The following is a 19508-nucleotide window of genomic DNA, read 5'->3' on the forward strand; positions in this document are numbered from 1 at the left end:
CTGGAATGCACTGCCTGAGGGTCTGATGGAGGTAGGTACTTAGATGAGCATTTGAAACACCAAGGCACAGACGACTACTTGATAGCTAGTATAGATACAGTGGGCCGAAGGGCCAGTTTCCGTTCTGTATGATCCTTTGACCCCAACCTTCGGTCTTTTTGGATGCTCCATTAAAGAGAACTGTTGAGCTCTAGTGTCTGTGGTCTGACCTCAGTCAAGCAGTTTTTAAAGCAGCAAATATCACATCTGTATGTTAAAGCCACTCTCCACCAGCTTACCAGCTTTAAAATCAAAATCTTTGATTTATGTTCAAACTTGCCCACAGGCAAATATCACGTCATTCTCCTGCCAGCCAGTAGGAGGGGCAATGCTTGGCTGAGAAGCACTGTGATGGAGAGAGCCAGTCCGCAGAAAGGGAGCAGTGGTTACCCCAGAAAGAAGTGCTGACTCGCATGTCAAGTCTGTGCTATAAATATTCCTGCTGCAAACGAGGATCCAAGCAGGCAGGGATGTGGAATTTGGGGAGGAGGAAAATAGGAGTAGAATGATAATGAAAACGAATTCTGAATGAAACAGCCAGTGTGCACAAGATTGCTTCTTTGCTAAACCTCCCAGCTGCACCTTGCCCACAATAATTTTTTGAGCTTTGCCACTAGTTATGAGCAGCAGAGCCTGAGAATGATGTTGATTAACTGAAGTGAGTACCTGAAGCAGTGCCCGTGATATTCCCTGGATCCTCTTAGCTTGGTAAAGTGCCCAGGCCCTGGATTAACAGAGCATTTTCTCTTACAAGCCAAGTGATATTTCTTTTGCCTTTGTCTGCACTAATTGATAATGCAGCATTAATAACAGTCACCATGACAGAACTGACAGCTCTTCATCTTCATCTTTTTCCTCATTTAAAGATGTCTAGTGTTTCTCTGAGTTTAACTTTCCTTCGGGCGCAATAAAAATATGATAAAGGTATATAATATATAAACAAAAACTTGAAATCTCTTGTGCCGCATTTTTAGATAATAGTGCATCCAGACCAGATCCATAATGCATTACATGTAGTTCAGAAGTCTCTTTATTTGTGGTTCAAACTCAGTGGGCTCATGCAAGGATCCTGTTTCTTGGAAACAGCACAGTATGCAGTAATAGTCTGAAAACTTGCTCCATGACTTGCTTGCTATCAGTCAGGAAGCATATGAACTCAGCAGGAGGCTTGAGATAAAGGCTAATTTATGGAGAATTATGCATGCATAATCACACAAAAGCCCCAGAAGGGGTGAACATGACTATGCATCTTCGCTTCTGTGTGCTTCATCTTCATTTCTTGTTTTGATTATAGCATTCCGAATATTTTGCAAGTCTTGCTTCCTGCTTTGCTCAAAGCTTTATAAGCCACATGTTGTGCTTTGTATGAAATCCTGTCAGATTTAATATGGGACATGAAAGTAAACCTGTAACCGTATGTTAGTTATTCATAAGCTCCAAATATGCACACAGACTGTTGCACAACAAAAAAAATCCTAGTGTGTCATTTAGCATTAAATTAATTTGACCCTTTTGTGCTTGATACTAAATCTTTTCATCAGATGCCGCATTTATCTGTCATCAACATGCAAATGACTTGGCTGAAGATCATTTGGCAATGTGCCACTTGGTGTTTTTTTGAGTGTATTTTTCCCAGACACAGAGATGTGATTCCATTTGTGGTTTATACTGCATTCGCTGTTCACAATGTGGTCTCGTTGACACAGAGGAGACCAAATATAGATTGGATGACCATTTTGTAGAGTACCCCCATTCAATCAGCAAGACTGGCCCCAGGCTTCCAGCTGTCTGTCTCTAATTCTTTTCCTTCTTTGCTCCTCTCCCTCTGCCTTCCCTACACTATCCCAATAAACCTCAGGAAGACTACGGGAAAGCACTTTATTTTTTGACTGCATATATTACAGATTCAACACTGAATTCAAGCATCTCAGATAATGCCTCTGCTAGTTTCACCCTCTTTATATCCATCTTCTGTTTTTTATTTGCCTAGTTTCTGTTCTATTTTGCCCTATCAACCTCTCTGTATTGAATCTCTCTGTCTTTAACTCAAACACACACGTTATCTTTTATTCTTGCCTCCCCTCTCCCACATTCCCTGCGTCTTAAAACTTGTTAGGTAGCACAGTGGTATAGTTAGTAGAGCTACTGGCTCACAGCACCAGACACCCGGGTTCAATCCTGGCCACGGGTGCTGTCTGTGTGGAGTTTGCATGTTCTCCCTGTGACTGTATGGGTTTCCTCTGGGTGCTCCGGTTTCTTCCCATAACCCAAAGATGTGCGGATTGGTAGGTTAATTGTCCATAGTGGGTAAGTGAAGTGTAGAATCTTGGGGGAAATGATAAGAATGTGGGGAGGATAAGAAATGGAAATAGTGTAGGAATATTGTAAAGGGGTGGTTGATGGTCAGCATGGACCTGGTGGGCCAAATGGCCTATTTCCAGGCTGTATTACTCTTTGACACAATTAGGTTTCATTCAGGAAGACTACGTACAGTTAGGAAAGCAGATAAATGACATTTCTTCCCATTTGGTTAAACCTGGGTTATGCAGCGCAGAAACATGTCCTTCAGCCCATCGTATTCATGCTGACATCAGCACTAGCTACAGTATACTAATCGCATTTACTAGCACTTGATCTGTAGCCTTCTATGCATTGATGACGATTCAATTGCTCATCCAGATACTTATCTAATATTGTGAGAGTACCAGCCTCCACCACCCACCCAGTGTCCAACTACCTCGGATCCCTTCTGAACCTCCTACCCTTTACTCTAAATCTGTGCCCTCTTGCTTCAGATACATCTGCTAAGGCAAAGAATATCCTACTGTCTATCCTATCATGCCCCTCATAATTTTGTACCCTTAACAAGTACCCCCCTCAGCCTACAAGGAAACAAACCCAGTCTACTGTACATTTCATACCAGACATGTTGGTATGAACTTAAGACAGATATTTTTCTTGAAGGGGATGAGGAGGAAATGGAAGAGCTAACTGAGCATTTCTTCTAACCATTGTGTCGTGTTCTTTAGATGAGTTATAATCACATTTAATTGAATTTAAGATTTACTTAGGAGGATGTCAGAGGTAAGTTTTTTACACAGCGTGGTGGGTGCGTGGAACGCACTGCTGGCAGAGGTTGTGGGGGCAGATACATTAGGGACACTTAAGAGACTCTTAGGTAGCCACATGAATGATAGAGAAGTGGATACCTATGTGGGAGGGAATGGTTAGATAGATATTAGAGCAGGATAAAATGTCAGCACAACATCGTGGGCCAAAGGGCCTGTACTGTGCTGTAATGTTCGATGTTCCATGTTAACTTGGCAGAAAGTCACCAGAACTTCAGGTACTGTTTTGATCCAGGCTGCCTTACTTTGAGGTATTGCCAGACCCTGAACTTTCTCCTTGCTTTCTGTTTCATCAGCAATGCATCTCCTCGGCCTGAATTGGCAGCTACAGCAGATTGATAATTACACATTTGAAAATGGCAAAGTGAAGACTGAGACCTCACCTACCAATGTCGTGACTGCGACTTCAGCCGATGGGGGTAAGAAATTTATTACTTTCATAAGCAATGCAGATGATATGAAAAGTAAGCAGCATAGGTGCGTTGGGGTGGAGTGGAAGAACTAACTTGTAATGGAATTAGAAACTGCAAGAGTTTAATACATGATAGAGACATGTTAAGATCTGCATAATGTTCCTCTCATTGCCTGGGCAGTGAAAGTATTGTCTAGTATGATTTTTAGGCCTGAAAGATCTTATTATTGGTACTTGGTCTGCGTAGATGTCCATTGTGAAAGCCACCAGTCGCATCAGAAATATCCTACTGTTAGTTTCCCCTTGTCTCCATTTTCACTGTTAACTATAGAGGAGTGATCGATGGATAGGAACTGAATTATATCAGATAGACACGAGAGACTGCAAATGCTGCAATCTGTAGCAAAAACCAAACTGCTGGAGGAACTCAGCAGGTCAGGCAGCATCTGTGGAGGAAGAAGGGGCGGTCGATGTTTCAGGCTGAGACCCTGTGTCGGGAGCTTATGAGCTGAAAGTGCCCAGCATTAAACACACTCTGTACCAGCCAATATCAACAAGAGCTTCTAGAAGGGGAAAGGAATTGAATCTCTGTAATCACAGATTACAATACACGACATAACACAGTGATTTATTTTTGATAGTGGCAGAGAGTTTTCTAAATGTATTTAAGATTTTACTTAGGGATGTTCAGACGCTCTGCATGGCTTTAAGGTTAGAACAGGGAAATGCCCCAAACTAGCTAGCTCTTGGAAAAGGCTGAACAAGGAAAAAGGTGTTAAACAGCTTCCTCTTCTGCTGTATCAATCAGGGCATGTCAACACTACAAATTGTGTTGCAAAGACACCACTTTCAATGCCTGGGAAGTCTTAAATGTCACCTTGTGCACTATCTGCTGTAGAATGAAAGGTTTTTAAAATTTAGAAATTAGAGCTTGGAATATAAATTAGGCCCTTAGATCATAGGGCATGATATCATCAGATTTTTCTCTGTTGAATGAGCAATTTGTGACATTCCATCTTGATCTTCCCCCCATTAAATAAATCCGTGATTACACCGCTTTATTGTTACATTTGATCCTTGACATTTTCCTCTTGTTAGTTTTTACAAGCAGTGTCAATTATCTAACCCCATATTTGAAAGCCAGCCTAAAGGTGTGCATTTTGTCCCCAAACAAGCCAGCTCATTGCAGTCAAATCAATCCTAGTGTCCTTAAATAGTAGGCTATTGAGCTGAACATTTTGGCATCAGTGATATTTTACTCATCAATTAGCCTTGTTGACATTTTATTATGCTAAAAGCCTACTGTGTAATGAAATGTTTTTGCACTAATAGCAATGTAAAATTTGATGCTTGGTTGCTAGTGCTTGTATCAAACTGTAAAATTAATTTATGTGAAAAGATATGGTATTACATACATAAATACGTGTGTGTGTGTGTGTGTGTGTAAGTGTGTGTGAGAAAAAATCTAACTTTAACATTCAGCTACATCACTTCAGACATCCCAGGGGGGATTTCCTCTCCTGACTTGCCCCAGTTTGGCTGGAATAGCAACACCTGCTGCTTTCTTTCACCCACTGCCTCTCCTGGAATTGCCACTGGTTTACTCTTGTTGCAGCCAGATTCCAATGGAGTGGCCTGGACTTGGCCAGTGGCCAGCCAGCACATTCTCAACTCCAAAGGCATGCAGTGCCTTGTCATTAGCCTCAGGCACAAGTGAAGTTTACAATGGGGCATCAGTGCATCATTTGCATGCACTAGAATTCCAAGGCAAGAAGGCATTAAAGGGACAGGCCCTGAAAGGCAGCTTCAACCAGGCAGTAGAATAATGCACCATCCTATATTTCTGTTATTATAAACAGCACATCATTTGACTTGGCAGAACTAAAGACAAAACAGGTGTGCCTGTAATACCGAAAATGTTTCCTATTAACAGACAAAATGATGGTGCTTTAAATTTGATTTAATCTAATATTTGAATAATTCTTAATAAAGCTTCTTCAGAAAGGGACAATGCAAGTATACAACTGCTTTTGTTACTCAAAGATAAGGGTTGACTGTGACAAACAGTGATTGGAGGCAAAATTTCTTCTATCAACAGTTTTAACAAAAAAAAAGCTGGAGCAACAACTAACAGTTGACAGAAGGAAATTTGTCTAGGTTGTGATTTAATTTTTGGAACAGATTTTACTTGTAAATAAATCTTTCTCAGTCAGAAACAATTGCTGCGCTGCATTTATGAGAGATTTAACCATTCTGAGCTCAGAGGTCTTTAGGATACAGAAGTCAACAGGAAAACGTTGCAGCCCAAATGTTTAATCTTAGAGGAGGCTATTTGTGAAGTTGTTTTTATTGTGTGAGATGTTAGGTGTACTTCATGGCTTCACCATGCAAAAGAGATTTCCTCACATTCTTCTCTGCTCTCCATTAACAATTTTTGGTCCAGTATCACACTGATTGTTGCTGAAGATAATGACTTGCAAATGTGACTTCTGCCATCACTGAAACCTCCCCACATAAATGGTGAAGACATAAAGGAAAGGAATTTGATGTTAGTTCCTTTTGTTTAAGATCTTTCTTCAATTTATGAGAGAGAATAATCATTTCATTTCCTCCACTAAGGGTCAGCTTTCTTGCCTGCGTGGAGATCTTGTCAACTTCTGTCTCCAATGATATGAGTAATATCCGAGCTGCCTGGCTCCAACAAACCACATCCTAGGGTGAGGCGTGGTTTCCGAGGCTATTCCAGTGCAACTAAACCTCAGAGCGGTTGGAAGCCATGATTAGTGCTGTTCCCATGGCAGCAATCCAGGATGTACAGATATATAACACTTTAGCTATTGGAGTGGGGAATCTAACAAGAAGGAACTCCCTGGTAGGCGAGTAGATTGATAATTTGAATGGAAAGATCCAAGAAATTTACTATTCTGTTATGGAAGGATTAAACTTTGGGGCAAAATTTTTATTCTTAAATTTTCCTTCCCCTTTAAATTATTTCATCCAATTATTTTAGGATGTTTCAAGCAAAATATTTTTGATTTGCTATTTTGGTACTTTACTAGCCATAATAATAGCTTGTAATTAACTGCAGCCTGCTTCTGTTGCTGTGCGCATTCACAGTTCTACACGCAGAACCAGATCCTTCAACTTTGATAGTTGAGTCCACACCAACTATCAAATATCCATTTGCACTGATAACCCTAACCCTCCCATTTTTTTCTCCTCATCGTCCCCTCTTACTCACCTCCCAGATTCTATCACTCATCTATGCACGAGGGACAATTTACAGTGGCCAATTAACCTAGCAACCTGCTCACTTTTGGAATGTGGGAAGAAACCAGTGCACCTAGAGGAAACCCTTGCAGGATAACATGCAAACTCCAGTACAAACAACAAACCTTGGTGACCAAGAACAGTCTGACTTTTGCCAGGACAGCAGGGCCATTGAAATTTGGATGGTGACTGCCTTTTATGAGTAAAATCATCGACTTCTGCCAGGACTTTTCAGCCCTGGGGTGTGGTGCAGTGCAACTGCGAGTGTTGCACTGAGAAATATCTGAGAGTTGCAACTATCCTCCCATACTCCTTGACTGCTGTGTGGTCAAAGAATGTTCCCATTAGCCTTCATCTGGGTTACATTTCAACATACAAAAAGCAAAGGAAGTAATACTTCTCAGTGTGAACCTCGGATTTCCGAAAAGCACTGTAGTCTTATCAACCATGCATTGATATAGTTTCCGGCTTTTGTCAAAGTCTACCACTTGGTGAAGTAATGGCATGGCCAAAGTGAAAGGAAGGATTAATTTTGGGGAAAAGAAATCTCTTGTGGATTTCTGCACAGTTGCAATGGTTTAAAACATTTGCCAGAGGATTTTAATAGTCATCATTGTTTTCCACCTATGACTCATCAACCCATTCACATATGCTGGGCACAATCACCACGCCACAAGTAAAGCTAGAGGTTGAAAAATGTTCCCCTGACTTGTTCAGCGATTGAACTGACCCTGCATAAAATTAATTGATATCATGTCACATAAACCCTTTTTGAGAAGAGGTTGGTTAAATATCGACAGGGAACAGAACTGGAGATTATAGTAGAAGCTATAGACCATGATATCCATCCCCATGTTACTGTTCTTTAACCTCTTACTCTCTACAAACAGAACAGCTTATCACTTGTCCTGGCATCAATTCAATCACAGCAGGTCGACTGACAAAGGAAACAGAGGTGACACGAGGAAGAGGTTTTTTTGCACCACTGATTGGGATTTGGAATGTGCTGATTGCTTGGGCGATGAAACCCGATTGAGTAGTGACTTTCAAAGGGGAATTGATGTATCTTTGAAGGAGAAAAATATAGAATGAAATCAGGAGATAGACAGTGGCACTATCGGATTGTCCTTCCAAAGAACTCTGAACTCTGAGCTAATTGCCATCCTTCCACACATTGTTGCCACAACACAAGTGATTGAGCATGCTGTGCGGGAATGGGTGCTGGGCAAATATAGACCAAAATCTTGGTCCAGGTGAGATGTTACAATCTAGTAGTTTCATGGTTACCAGTTTTTATTTTTAATTACTTGAACTTGAATTCCCCAGTTGTCAAATCATTTGGACACATATTAGATAGGAAAGAGAGGAATACCTCCAGAGGCAGAGAGAGAGTAGACAGCCAATATCTTTTCCCCAGGGTTAAAATGTGTAATACTAGAGGGCCTGCATTTAAGGTGAGAGGGGGTAAGTTCAAAGGAGATGTGCAGGGCAAGTTTTTTACACAGAGAGTGGTCGGTGCCTGGAGTGCGCTGCCAGGGGTGGTAGTGGAGGCAAATAGGATTGAGGAATTCAAGAGGCTCTTAGATAGGAACATGAATGTGCAGAGAATGGAGGGATATGGACATTGTGTAGGCAGAAGGGATTAGTTTAGTTAGGTGTTTAATTACTTGTTTAATTAATTCGGCACAGCATCTATGTTCCATGAATACAGGTCTAATGCAGGCAAATGGGATTAGCATAGATAGATAGGCATCACAGTCAGCATGGATGACGTGGGCTAAAAGGGCCCATTTCTGTGCTGCACGATTCTACGATTCAATAACTCTTTGGTCATGTACTTGGTAGGAAGAATGACTCGAGGCAGTACAAAATAAAGAATGTTTTTCTGAAAGGGGTGCAGAAGCAGAGTAACCTGGGATATGGGATGTACAAATCATTGAAAACGGCAGATGAAAATCGGAAAACTGCAGGTGCTGGGAATCTGAAAATAAAACAAAATCCTGCCTGACCGCTGAATATTTTCAGATTCTGTTGAAAGAAAAAGAGTGTTTCAAGTTGAAGACCTTTCAGTTATAAGAACAGATTAGAGCGGCCATGACTGTTTTCTTTGCAGAACAGAAGGCTGAGGAGAGATCTGATAGAAGTACATGAAGTGATGAGGGGTTCGGGCAGAATTGATAGTAGCATGCTGTCACTGTTGGTGAAGGAGTGATGGACTAGAAATCACAGGGATAAAGTAAAAGGAAAGAGAATGATAAGTGACACGAGGTAAAACCTTTTTACACAGTGTGTGTTTGGAATCTGGAATGCACTGCCTTCAGATATGGAGGAGGCAGGTTCCTTGTGACCCTCAAGGGGAATTGGATAAATCGATTTCGGAGAAAAAGATGAAAGGCTGCAGAGAAAAGGTTGATGGGTGAAACTAGAGAATTGCTCTGGTAGAGAGCCAATGTTTACATGAAGGGCCAAATGGCCTCCTTCTGTACCATAACCATTCAGTGATTCTATAACACTAACAGGATAATCATCAATAGCTAAGGAGGCTGTTGTCAATCATTTTCAAGGTCTGTGAATCCAAGGTGGGGACTTTCATTGCTACTTTAATCTGAGGTGTAATTACTATTGGTTACATTGCTTAACAAGTTACGTCAGCTTCACATTCTCACCAAAGCAAATCAGAATATTTAATTCAATCCTGTTAAATTATGGCCTGTAGCCAACAAATGATCAATAAGACCACAGAATTGTTGTCAGAATCTAAGAAGTTTACTCACGTTCTTTAGAGGAGCAAAGTACCAAACTTGTCTTGGTTCAGCTATCATGCAACAAATTCAAATTATGGTTTACTCTCAGGGCAGCCAATAAAAGCCACCTTGCTGGTGTTACCTCTATCCTTTGGCACCTAAACTATTAGAGATGTCCAATCCTACTTAGTGGAAGCCAATGTGATATTTTTGTTTCTATCTTGTGCATACTGGTGTATTTACCCATAAATCACTAATGCTTTTGGTAGAAAGTATAATTGGAAGATAATTTAGATCAAATGTTCCTGGATTAGAGTAATGCAGGAATTACACCAAAATCTTACACCAGCTTCTGCTCCAGTATTGCCCATGACAATTTTTGCTGAAGTTTCCTTTGAAACAAAACATAAATGCAATAAAGTGACACCAGGAGGGGATAATGAGAAGAGGACCTTGTGTCTCAGAATTGGTAGAAAACACAGGGAAAATTCACCCAATGATATTTTGGCATGCTGTTAACTACAAATTACCTCAGCAAAACTAAAAGCACAAGAATTGAAATTTGACTACAATTACGCCGAATTCCAGGAAATTCCAGGCTTTTGTTACATGAGAAAAGCAACTGTATTTATCATTGGAGCCTTTATTGAAAGATATAGTCCATTTGATTTTACAAAAAGGATTCTGATCCATTTTAAATACTCTATCTCAGAGTTTCATGGGCATCCTGGGGAATTTCATAATTAAGTGAAATTAAGGTTGGCCTTTTCACTAGAAATTTTCATTTATATGTTCATAAAACACAGGGGATGAAGAGGTCAGGGATGGTTTTCTTAAGGTCATTTTGGAAGACGAGGTACCTACCGTTGTGAGTGATTGATCAAGATTAATATTGTGAGTTAAATTGGACAGCATTATTTCATAGACAACGGTTTCTGTCGCCGTCTCACCATAGGCGGGTCAGAGGGATTCCAGCTTCATGGCATGTGAAGTTCCATTTATATTGATTAAGTAGATGGCTCTCTCTGCTTCCTGACATGTTAATTAGTGTCACTTACAGCGTTAGCAATGAAAGTTCTCAAATCACTTTGGAGTCAGTGAAAAACCCTTCAGCTTCACAAAATTTCAGATCAGCATTTAAAACAATTTTTTTTGGATTTAGATGAAATCTTCCTCTGGATGATTTATTATTAACACCAAAACTATTAATTTGAGCATTTTTGCATGCAACTTTAAAACCATGGACATGGTTTGACAGTGTTATGCATTCTCTGAGAAGCAGAACTTTTCTCAACGGTTGTCCTCATTCCATAGAGACAGAAGTATTTCTGCTCTTTTGTTTGGGTTATTTGATTGCCCAGTACGTTGAAGATGTATGGTTTGAAGTCAGCAGAGTGCAAGAGGAAACAGAGGATGCCCACCATTGTAGTTGAGCCTGTAAGCTTTCCAAAGCCCGAGCCCTTGGTGGCAATTCCTTCTTCTTAGACTGCCCCTCAGGATCAAGAATGACTTACTTACACTCTGGCTTTGTGGGTTCCGGAATGGTTAATGAGAACAACGTGGGAACACCAGTCCCTTCCATGGATGGGGCAGGAGGGGGCTGATGTGACAGAAATTGGTCAATTTGTGAGGTGATGTGCTCCTGATACATGGACTTAAGCTTCTCAATACCATCACAGATGTTCCTTTGGGTGATCCAAGGCCAGATTCCCAGGAGTCATGACAACATAAGAAAATAGGAGGAGGAGTAGACCACTCAACCTTTCAACCCCGCCTTGCAATTCAGTCTGATCACGGCTGATCTACCCCAGGTCTCAACTTCTCCTCAGTGCCAATTCCCCATACCCTTCAATTCCCTGATCTTTCAAAAAATTGTCCACTTCCTCTTTAAGCACCCCCGGTGATCTGGCCCGCACAACTGTCATCTGCGAGAAGAAGTTCTAATGCACCTCAGTTTTAAATGACCACCCCTAAACTTGTAACTCCAGCCCTTTATCTTGTAACAGTGGGGATGTTGCACTTGAGTCATGGGGGAAGGGATCTTGCATTTCTTCCAGGAGGCTTAGAGCACAGCTTGCATCTTTTCTTCTGTCCACGTGGTAACCCAGAGTTTGGAAGAGAGTGTTTGTAGTGGATAAGCCCAAGATGAGTATCAAGTAACATGCGCAAACCAGTTCCGTTATCTATCATCAAAGATCCTCACCATCCAGGCCATGCCATCTTTTCATAGCTACCATTGGGCAGAAGGTACAGAAGCTTGAAGTCCCACACCACCAGGTTCATGAACAGCTACTTCCCTTCAATCATTCAGTTCTTGAACCAACGTGCCCAGCACTAATCACTACCTCAGTATAGCAACACTATGTCCACTTTGCATGACAATGGACTTTGTTTTTTTTCTGATTGTGTTCTTTCTTGTATAATTTATGTTTAATGTATGTTTTCTTGTGAATGCTGTGTATCAAAGGCCATGTGCCTGTGAAACTTCAGCAAGTAAGTTTTTCATTGCACCTGTGCAGACATGTACTTGTGCATATGACAATAAACTCGACTTTGACTTTGACCAGTTGAAGGTAAAGTCCTGTATCTTGGCCCATCATGACTGTCCATGGGGATTGTACAAACATATTTAAATTGGATCCCTTTTGCTAGGGAATCTGGTGCTGGAGAAAAGCAGATAACTCCAAGAGAAACTGCATTCAATGCCATAACAAAGCACACAGAGGAAAAAGTCTGTTTTTAGGATTAGAGGGTCAGGAACCAAAGACATAGCTGACTTCACCGTGAGATTTTAGTATTTCTGAACTGTTGGCTTTCTTTGCTGGACCTAGAAGTAATATTACATTTCACATCATCAAGGTGCCCACATGTTGCTCATTTATCCCACTTCGTGGGATATAATTTACAACATTTGTTGAGTCAGAGGTGATGGATACATGCATGAATGGGAGCTGATTGTGTACATTATCAACACCACACACAGTGGTCCCAGGACGCATGTCTGCCTGGCTACCAAGCCTCTAATGCTAACCTAACAAAATAAAGCTAGTGAAATGAAAGTGACTTTAAGCTAGATTTTTTTTTCCAAATTTCTATAATGGCAACAGTGTCTGGAAAAGGGATCACTGGAATTTACGTCTCGCTTGTTTTCACAAAGATATCAGATTATACGATCATTACGTGTTTGCTTGTTTTAGAATCGTGCCAGTGAAATCTGGTAAAATGTACATATTTAATTTGCAGCAGTTCAGACAAAAGTTTCAGTCAATTGGCTTTAAACTAAACAAGCCTCCTGGCATGTTTACCCTGAAATTCCATTTTACATGTTTTTCTGTTTGGTCCCTGATGGTTGACTGATGATAGGCACAATGAGTATTCTCTAAAATGTTGCAAAATGAATCTCGCCCACTGTTTGGAAACCCCATTCTTATACAATGGAATTAAAACCTAATCCAGCATCCTGAAGTGACCTTACAATAGATGCTTTATTGCCAATTTGTAAAACAGCTGTGCATGAATAAGTGCTTCAGGTTATCGGCATAATAAAAGTGAAGGAATGGACTCCAGTTTAATGTGACATTCCCATCTTCTGTGAGACATAACTATTTGCTTTCAGTTCCCACTTGGTTCCCATCCTTCTGGGAAGAGTGCAGAATGTTTGTCTTCAGGATAAAAGACCAGGATCAAATAGTTATGATGAGTGAACATTCTGCTTCACAGCCTTCAGAGCTGAGGACCTACTGATGCGGAACCAGCCCCCAACAGCTCTAAAGGTTCACTGAGTCTCTGCTGGAATAGGTGCACTTCAGACAATCTGTAGATCTTTCTTAAACCCGACTGGCATTCAGAGCTACAATTCAACATGGTCCATAATACAAGTAGACTGGTGGGGCAACATTTCAGTGACTGCCTTTGGAAAGGTTGGCAGTCTTTCCTATTTCAGGTGATTTAGATTTAGAGTGGTAAATTCCACATTCATCTGCAGCATAAGTGAAATTACAAGCCCAGCCATATCATAATGCTTCTTAAGAAATTGCAACTCCATAGCAAAACAATCTAAGTCAGTGTTGATGTGTGGACTTTATTTGTTCTTGTGTTGTCACTGATGATAGCGATGTCTGCATTTACTGCCTTTGGGATACCCTGCAGAGTTAATGTTGGGCTACCTTTTTGAAGCAATCTCCTGGATCACTTCACATGACTTCAAGGGTTAACAAAATGGTGTGCAATGAGTCGCATGCAAATCAAATCTACATCAAATTCTTTGAGTTACATTAGTAGTCTGGTTGGGATTTTCAATGTATCCAACAGATTTATGGCAATCTTCCCCAGTGCTAATCCACAAATCATCAAACTTAAGTAGATATAAATTTACAATGGGATTTGACCTTCTCCTCTAGCATTGGCAATCTAGTACAATATTGCATCGCATTTTCTTACTCATAAGTGCACTGCCTGCATCAGTAAAGGTCTTAATGAAAGGGTAGGAGCCTGAACGAGGATGGTCATCTCCAGACTTTCAACCTAAAGAATGGTGAGGATATCAATCTGCAGAGACCCTGTGACTTGAAGCTTTGCATTCTGAAACTATTTTCTTTCATTCAAGGAAAATTTGGATTCCCTCATCAAGAAAACAATACCATCGATTCAGGTGAGGTGGACCTGGGCCGGCGGACGATACAGGAGGTGCCTCCGGGGGTCTTCTGGAGAGCTCAACTCTTTATTGATCAGCCCCAGTTCCTGAAGTTCAACATATCCCTTCCTAAGGATGCATTGATTGGTGTGTACGGCAGAAAAGGACTGCCTCCCTCACACACTCAGGTATGGCTCGTAACAAAGTAGTCCTATATTTTGCTGTGATTCCGTCTGCCTTGAGTTAAACAGTGGTATTTTATTGCAGGCTGAATAAACTATTTAACATATTTGTTCCTTTCCCCAGTTGTTTCCTAGGTTATTCCTCGACCAAGTTTATTCTGATGCCATTGATGTCTATATCCATCTCAAATGTATTGCAAAATATAAATTAAATTGCTGTAATTTTCCATTTATATTTACTTGACTTCCATTCTTTCCTCCAACCTCCTATCTTAGCCCCATTATAATTCTTCCTGTTGTCTCGAGAACCCAAAGCAATTGCAGAGCAAGCACAGGATACAGAAGAATCAGATTCTGTTCTTTGAGCTTGTGCCAGTACTTTTCCAATCCAATCCATCCCAATAGTCTGATCTCCCCTCCCCCAGATTTCCAACGTTTGTCCATTTTTCTCTCTAAAGGCATTAAAGCTCTCCCTCAACCATGAGTCTCCCCAACCAGTGGAAAAGTTCTTTCCCAATTCACTCAGACAAACTATAACATAATTTTTAAAAATCTATTAAAAATAGTCAATTAATCTTCTCTGCTCTGTTGAAAGTAATGCCAGTGGTTCATTCCGCTCTTAATACGATAGTCTCCCATCCCTCCGGTGTTCTGGAGAGCCTACATGAGATTTACTGCACAGCTCTATGACATGCTTACATCGCACGGTCTCCATAATTCTGCTTACGTCCATCTCCTCCTGCTGCCTTTTTGAGCATCTAGCATGTCTGGGGAAGTGCATTGGTGCAGGTGATAGAGCTGCCACCAAGGTTCATTTCTGACATCCAGTGCTGTCTGTGGTCTGTGTGCAGCTTGCACATACTCCACACTGGGAGGTACTCCCACATCCCGAAGATGTGGGGGTTGGTAGATTAATTGACCACTGTACATTGCCTATAGTGTATTTGGCAGAATCTGGTGGGGGTGGAGGCAGTTGGGGGGGGAGAGCGGGTGGGAGGGAGGAGTTGATGGGAATGGAAATGAATGAAATTATGTAGGATTAGTGTAACTGGGTGGTTGATAGTCAGCACAGACTCGGGGGGCTGTAGAGCCCATTTCCATGCTCTTGGACTCCATGATTATGACGCTACCTCAAACTATTAAGTGCTACTGGCCATCCAGTTATGCTTATGTGTGGAGATTGGGGTGGTGTGCGGTGGGACACAGAAAAACAAGACTGAATCCTACCAGGTGGCATTATTGGTATTGGTTTATTATTGTCACGTACCAAGGTACAGTGAAAAATTTGTCTTGTATACCGATCGTACAGGTCAATTCATTACACAGTGCAGATACATTGAGTTAGTACAGAGTGCATTGAGGTAGTACAGGTAAAAACAATAACAGTACAGAGTAGAGTGTCACGGCTACAGAGAAAGTACAGCGCAATAAGATGCAAGGTCACAACAAGGTAGATTGTGAGGTCAGAGTCCATCTCATCATATAAGGGAACCATTCAATAGTCTTATCACAGTGGGGTAGAAGCTGTATAAGAAAGGTGGGAGGCAGCATAAAGGAAATTATAGACCTATTAGTCTGACGTCGGTGGTGGGAAAGTTATTGGAATTGATCCTCAAGGATGAGGTTATGGAATACCTAGAGGTGCAAGGCAAGATAGGTCCTAGCCAACATGGTTTCGTGAAGGAAAGATCCTGTCTGACCAACCTATTGGAGTTTTTTGAAGAAATCACAGGTAGGGTGGATAAGGGAGAGGCGGTAGATGTTGTGTATTTAGACTTTCAAAAGGCCTTCGACAAGGTGCCACATAAGAGACTGATTAATAAGGTGAGAGGTCATGGAATTACAGGTAGGATAACAGAATGGGTGGAGCATCGGCTGGTTGGCAGGAAGCAAAGGGTGGGAATAGAAGGATCTCGTTCTGGTTGGCTACCGGTTACTAGTGGTGTTCCGCAGGGGTCGGTGTTGGGGCCGCTTCTTTTTACCTTGTACATTAACGATTTGGATGATGGAGTAAATGGTTCTGTGGCTAAGTTTGCGGATGACACCAAGATAGGTGGTGGAGTAGAGAGTATTGGGGAGACAGGAAGGTTGCAGAGAGACCTAGATGGTTTAGGAGAATGGGCAAGGAAATGGCAGATGAGATTCAATGTTGAGAAATGTGCAGTTGTACACTTTGGAAACAGAAGTAAATGGGCAGATTATTATCTAGAAGGAGAGAAAATTCAAAGTACAGAAGTACAAAGGGACTTGGGGGTACTCGTGCAGGATATCTTAAAAGGTTAACCACCAGGTGGGATCAGTGGTAAAGAAAGCGAATGTTGTGTTGGCATTCATTTCGAGAGGTATAGTGTATAAAAGTAAGGAAGTGTTGATGAGGCTCTACGGGGCACTAGTGAGGCCTCATTTGGAATACTGTGCACAGTTTTGGGCCCCATATCTTAGGAAGGATGTGCTGATGTTGGAGAGGGTTCAGAGGAGATTTACGAGGATGATTCCCAGAATGAAAGGACTTACATATGATGAGCGTTTGTCAGCTCTTGGACTGTACTCACTGGAGTACAGAAGAATGAGATATGACCTCATAGAAACATTTAAAATGTTGAAAGGACTGGACAGAGTAGATGTGGCCAAGCTGTTTCCCTTGGTGGATGAGTCCAGGACCAGAGGGCACAATCTTAGAATTAGAGGGTACAGGTTTAAAACAGAGATGAGGAGAAATTTCTTCAGCCAGAGAGTGGTGAATTTGTGGAATTCCTTGCCACATACAGCAGTGGAGGCCAGATCATTGGAGGCATTTAAGGAAGAGATAGATAGATATCTAATTAGTCGGGGTATCAAGGGACATGGGGATAAGGCCGGAAATTGGGGACAGAATAGTTTTATTTTTTTTGTTCCCCCCCCCCCCCCCCCCCAAATTTCTCATTACTTTTCCTTTTTCCCTTTTCTTTGGAGCAGACTCGATGGGCCGAATGGCCTACTTCTGCTCCCTTGTCTTGTGATCTTGTGAAGCTGTCATTAAGTCTGGTGGTACGTGCCCTCCCTGGAACCTCACCTCCATCACCATTAACAATGGAGTTGTCTCAGTACCTTCAATCCCACTACACCCAGTAATTCCTCCACCAGCCCCTTCATTCCTGACTTGAAAAGCTTTTGCAACCCATACCAACTCCACTTGACGTCACACTTCCTCGCAGAGTGTCTGCTTAATTGGAGGATGATGTTTCGTCAATTGTGTGAATTTACTTCTTCACTTTGTTTGTTAATGCACAGTGAAATGCCAGCACACGAAGCTCTCAGAAGATTGCTTCCCATTTTTTCCTGCCATCAGTCACTGACACTGAAAGGAAGCCTGTGTTTGATTCCTTTCTCATTGGTATTCACACTGGCTTTATTTGGAGACATTTGTTTTTCATTCCTGCGATTATATTTGCAGTTCTCAAAAATTGACCAGTCTGAATTGATTGAAATTCTCCAGCTTGTTCAGTATATTATTGTGTAGTCTCTTTAAAAGCCTAGCTTTGGATTTCTGCAGAGTATTTGTTTCACAGGCGATAAACCCTTGAGAACTGCCAGAGTGGCTCTGCATCACCTTGGTGCAGTAATAAAAGATAATTTTCTTGGCTTCTCAGATCTGTCTGATGAGAAGCTGCTCGACTTTATTCTCATTTTATTAATCAATATTGTAGTCAGACCCTAATAAATACATAATGAATTCAACAAGCTTTCAAGCTTGTGCCAGAATTATACAGAGCAGAATTTTTGATTCAGTCGCTACCTAGACAGGGAGTTCCTAAGATAAATGTATGCTAAAAAGGATATTGAGGAACTGAAAACAGGTGCCAGGTGCAAGCAATGTTTGAACTAATGATCATCAAATCACTTCTCTCCTTGGAAGCTGTCTGACCTGCTGAATGTCAACAGCATTTTCTGTTTTTCCTTCAAATTCCCAACATCTTTATTGTTTTACTTTTGTAGCAAAGTTTGAATTGCTGGTTTTACTTAAATAATGTTGAGATTGTGCCTTTAATCAAATTGCTTTGCCTTTCTCTCCTATTGCTTCCAAACCTTGAGACCTTCATCTTACAGTCCTTTCAGACACTGGGATATTTATCCCTGTGCCAACAAATCCAGGTTCCCCATCCAGACTGCTGCCAGATCATGGGGTCCCTATCCTAGTACTGCCAGACCCAGGGCACTTCTCATAAGGTCACGTCCTACACTGGCAAACACAGGACCGCAAATGCTTCATAGTTACTGTCCTCACATAGCCCTCTGAACAATTAACAAAACTTAGAACCCATCCTCTCCAAAAGCAAGAACAGCCCATATCAACCTCAAGCCCCAACCCCGATGCTATTAGGTCTTGGAAATTTCATTCAAGTATTGTCAATACAGGAAGAGAAACCTTTGCAATATTACTGTATCACCAACATCCCTCTCCAGGTGCATAAAACCTCAAAGTCCCAGCCTCACCAGTCCCTTCAAACATAAGCACTCTGCTCCAGCTTCAACGAGTGTCAAGTTTAAAGAGCGTGACCCTGGGCTGCTGAATGTGAGATGCCTACCCCTAATCTGAAGCCAAGTGCAGCCCTCAAATTTTCGATTGCCTTACTTAATTCAGTCAGGAGATGAGAGCACATCAATCACATGCCATTTTCTTGTCGCCTGGGATTGCTTTAAGCTTTGTTAAATAAATTAGGTCAATCTAACTGGTAATGAAGGCTGATACAAGGAGGATCAATAGCCGCCTTAAACTACTACATACCACTTTCTGAAAATGTTGGTTTGAATGTAACTTGCAGATCAATATTTCTCTTTGTTCAGAGTAAAAGGAGCAACACAAACTATTGAGAACTTACCTAAATTCTTAATGAGAATCCATGCTGACCACTTGTACCACATGATATGATTTTATCTGTTTTTATCCGAGCCAGTTCAATACATCCTTCAATGATATAAAGGTCACACTTACAGCATGTTCTAGCATGCATCCTATTTGTTCAAGTTGCAGGTCCATCACAGTCACCTCATGAAGTATAGCTTATCTATGCTGTTCTCAAAACCTTAGCTTGCAATATTGAAGTCAGCACACATTTAGAA

At 41.4% G+C, this 19508-nt stretch overlaps 1 protein-coding gene across 1 annotated transcript in view; it reads left to right on the forward strand.

Moving 5' to 3' along the window:
* The window catches only part of tenm3 (teneurin transmembrane protein 3), a 712909-nt gene that overhangs the window by 544800 nt on the left and 148601 nt on the right, over window positions 1–19508 (forward strand). The window contains exons 10-11 of the mRNA XM_052020035.1: window positions 3464–3586; window positions 14200–14414. Of these exons, the coding sequence (XP_051875995.1) occupies window positions 3464–3586; window positions 14200–14414 (338 nt within the window). The remainder of the gene's footprint in view (window positions 1–3463; window positions 3587–14199; window positions 14415–19508) is intronic.

The sequence above is a fragment of the Pristis pectinata genome, chromosome 7, assembly GCF_009764475.1.
Source record: "Pristis pectinata isolate sPriPec2 chromosome 7, sPriPec2.1.pri, whole genome shotgun sequence".
NCBI classification, from domain to species: domain Eukaryota; kingdom Metazoa; phylum Chordata; class Chondrichthyes; order Rhinopristiformes; family Pristidae; genus Pristis; species Pristis pectinata.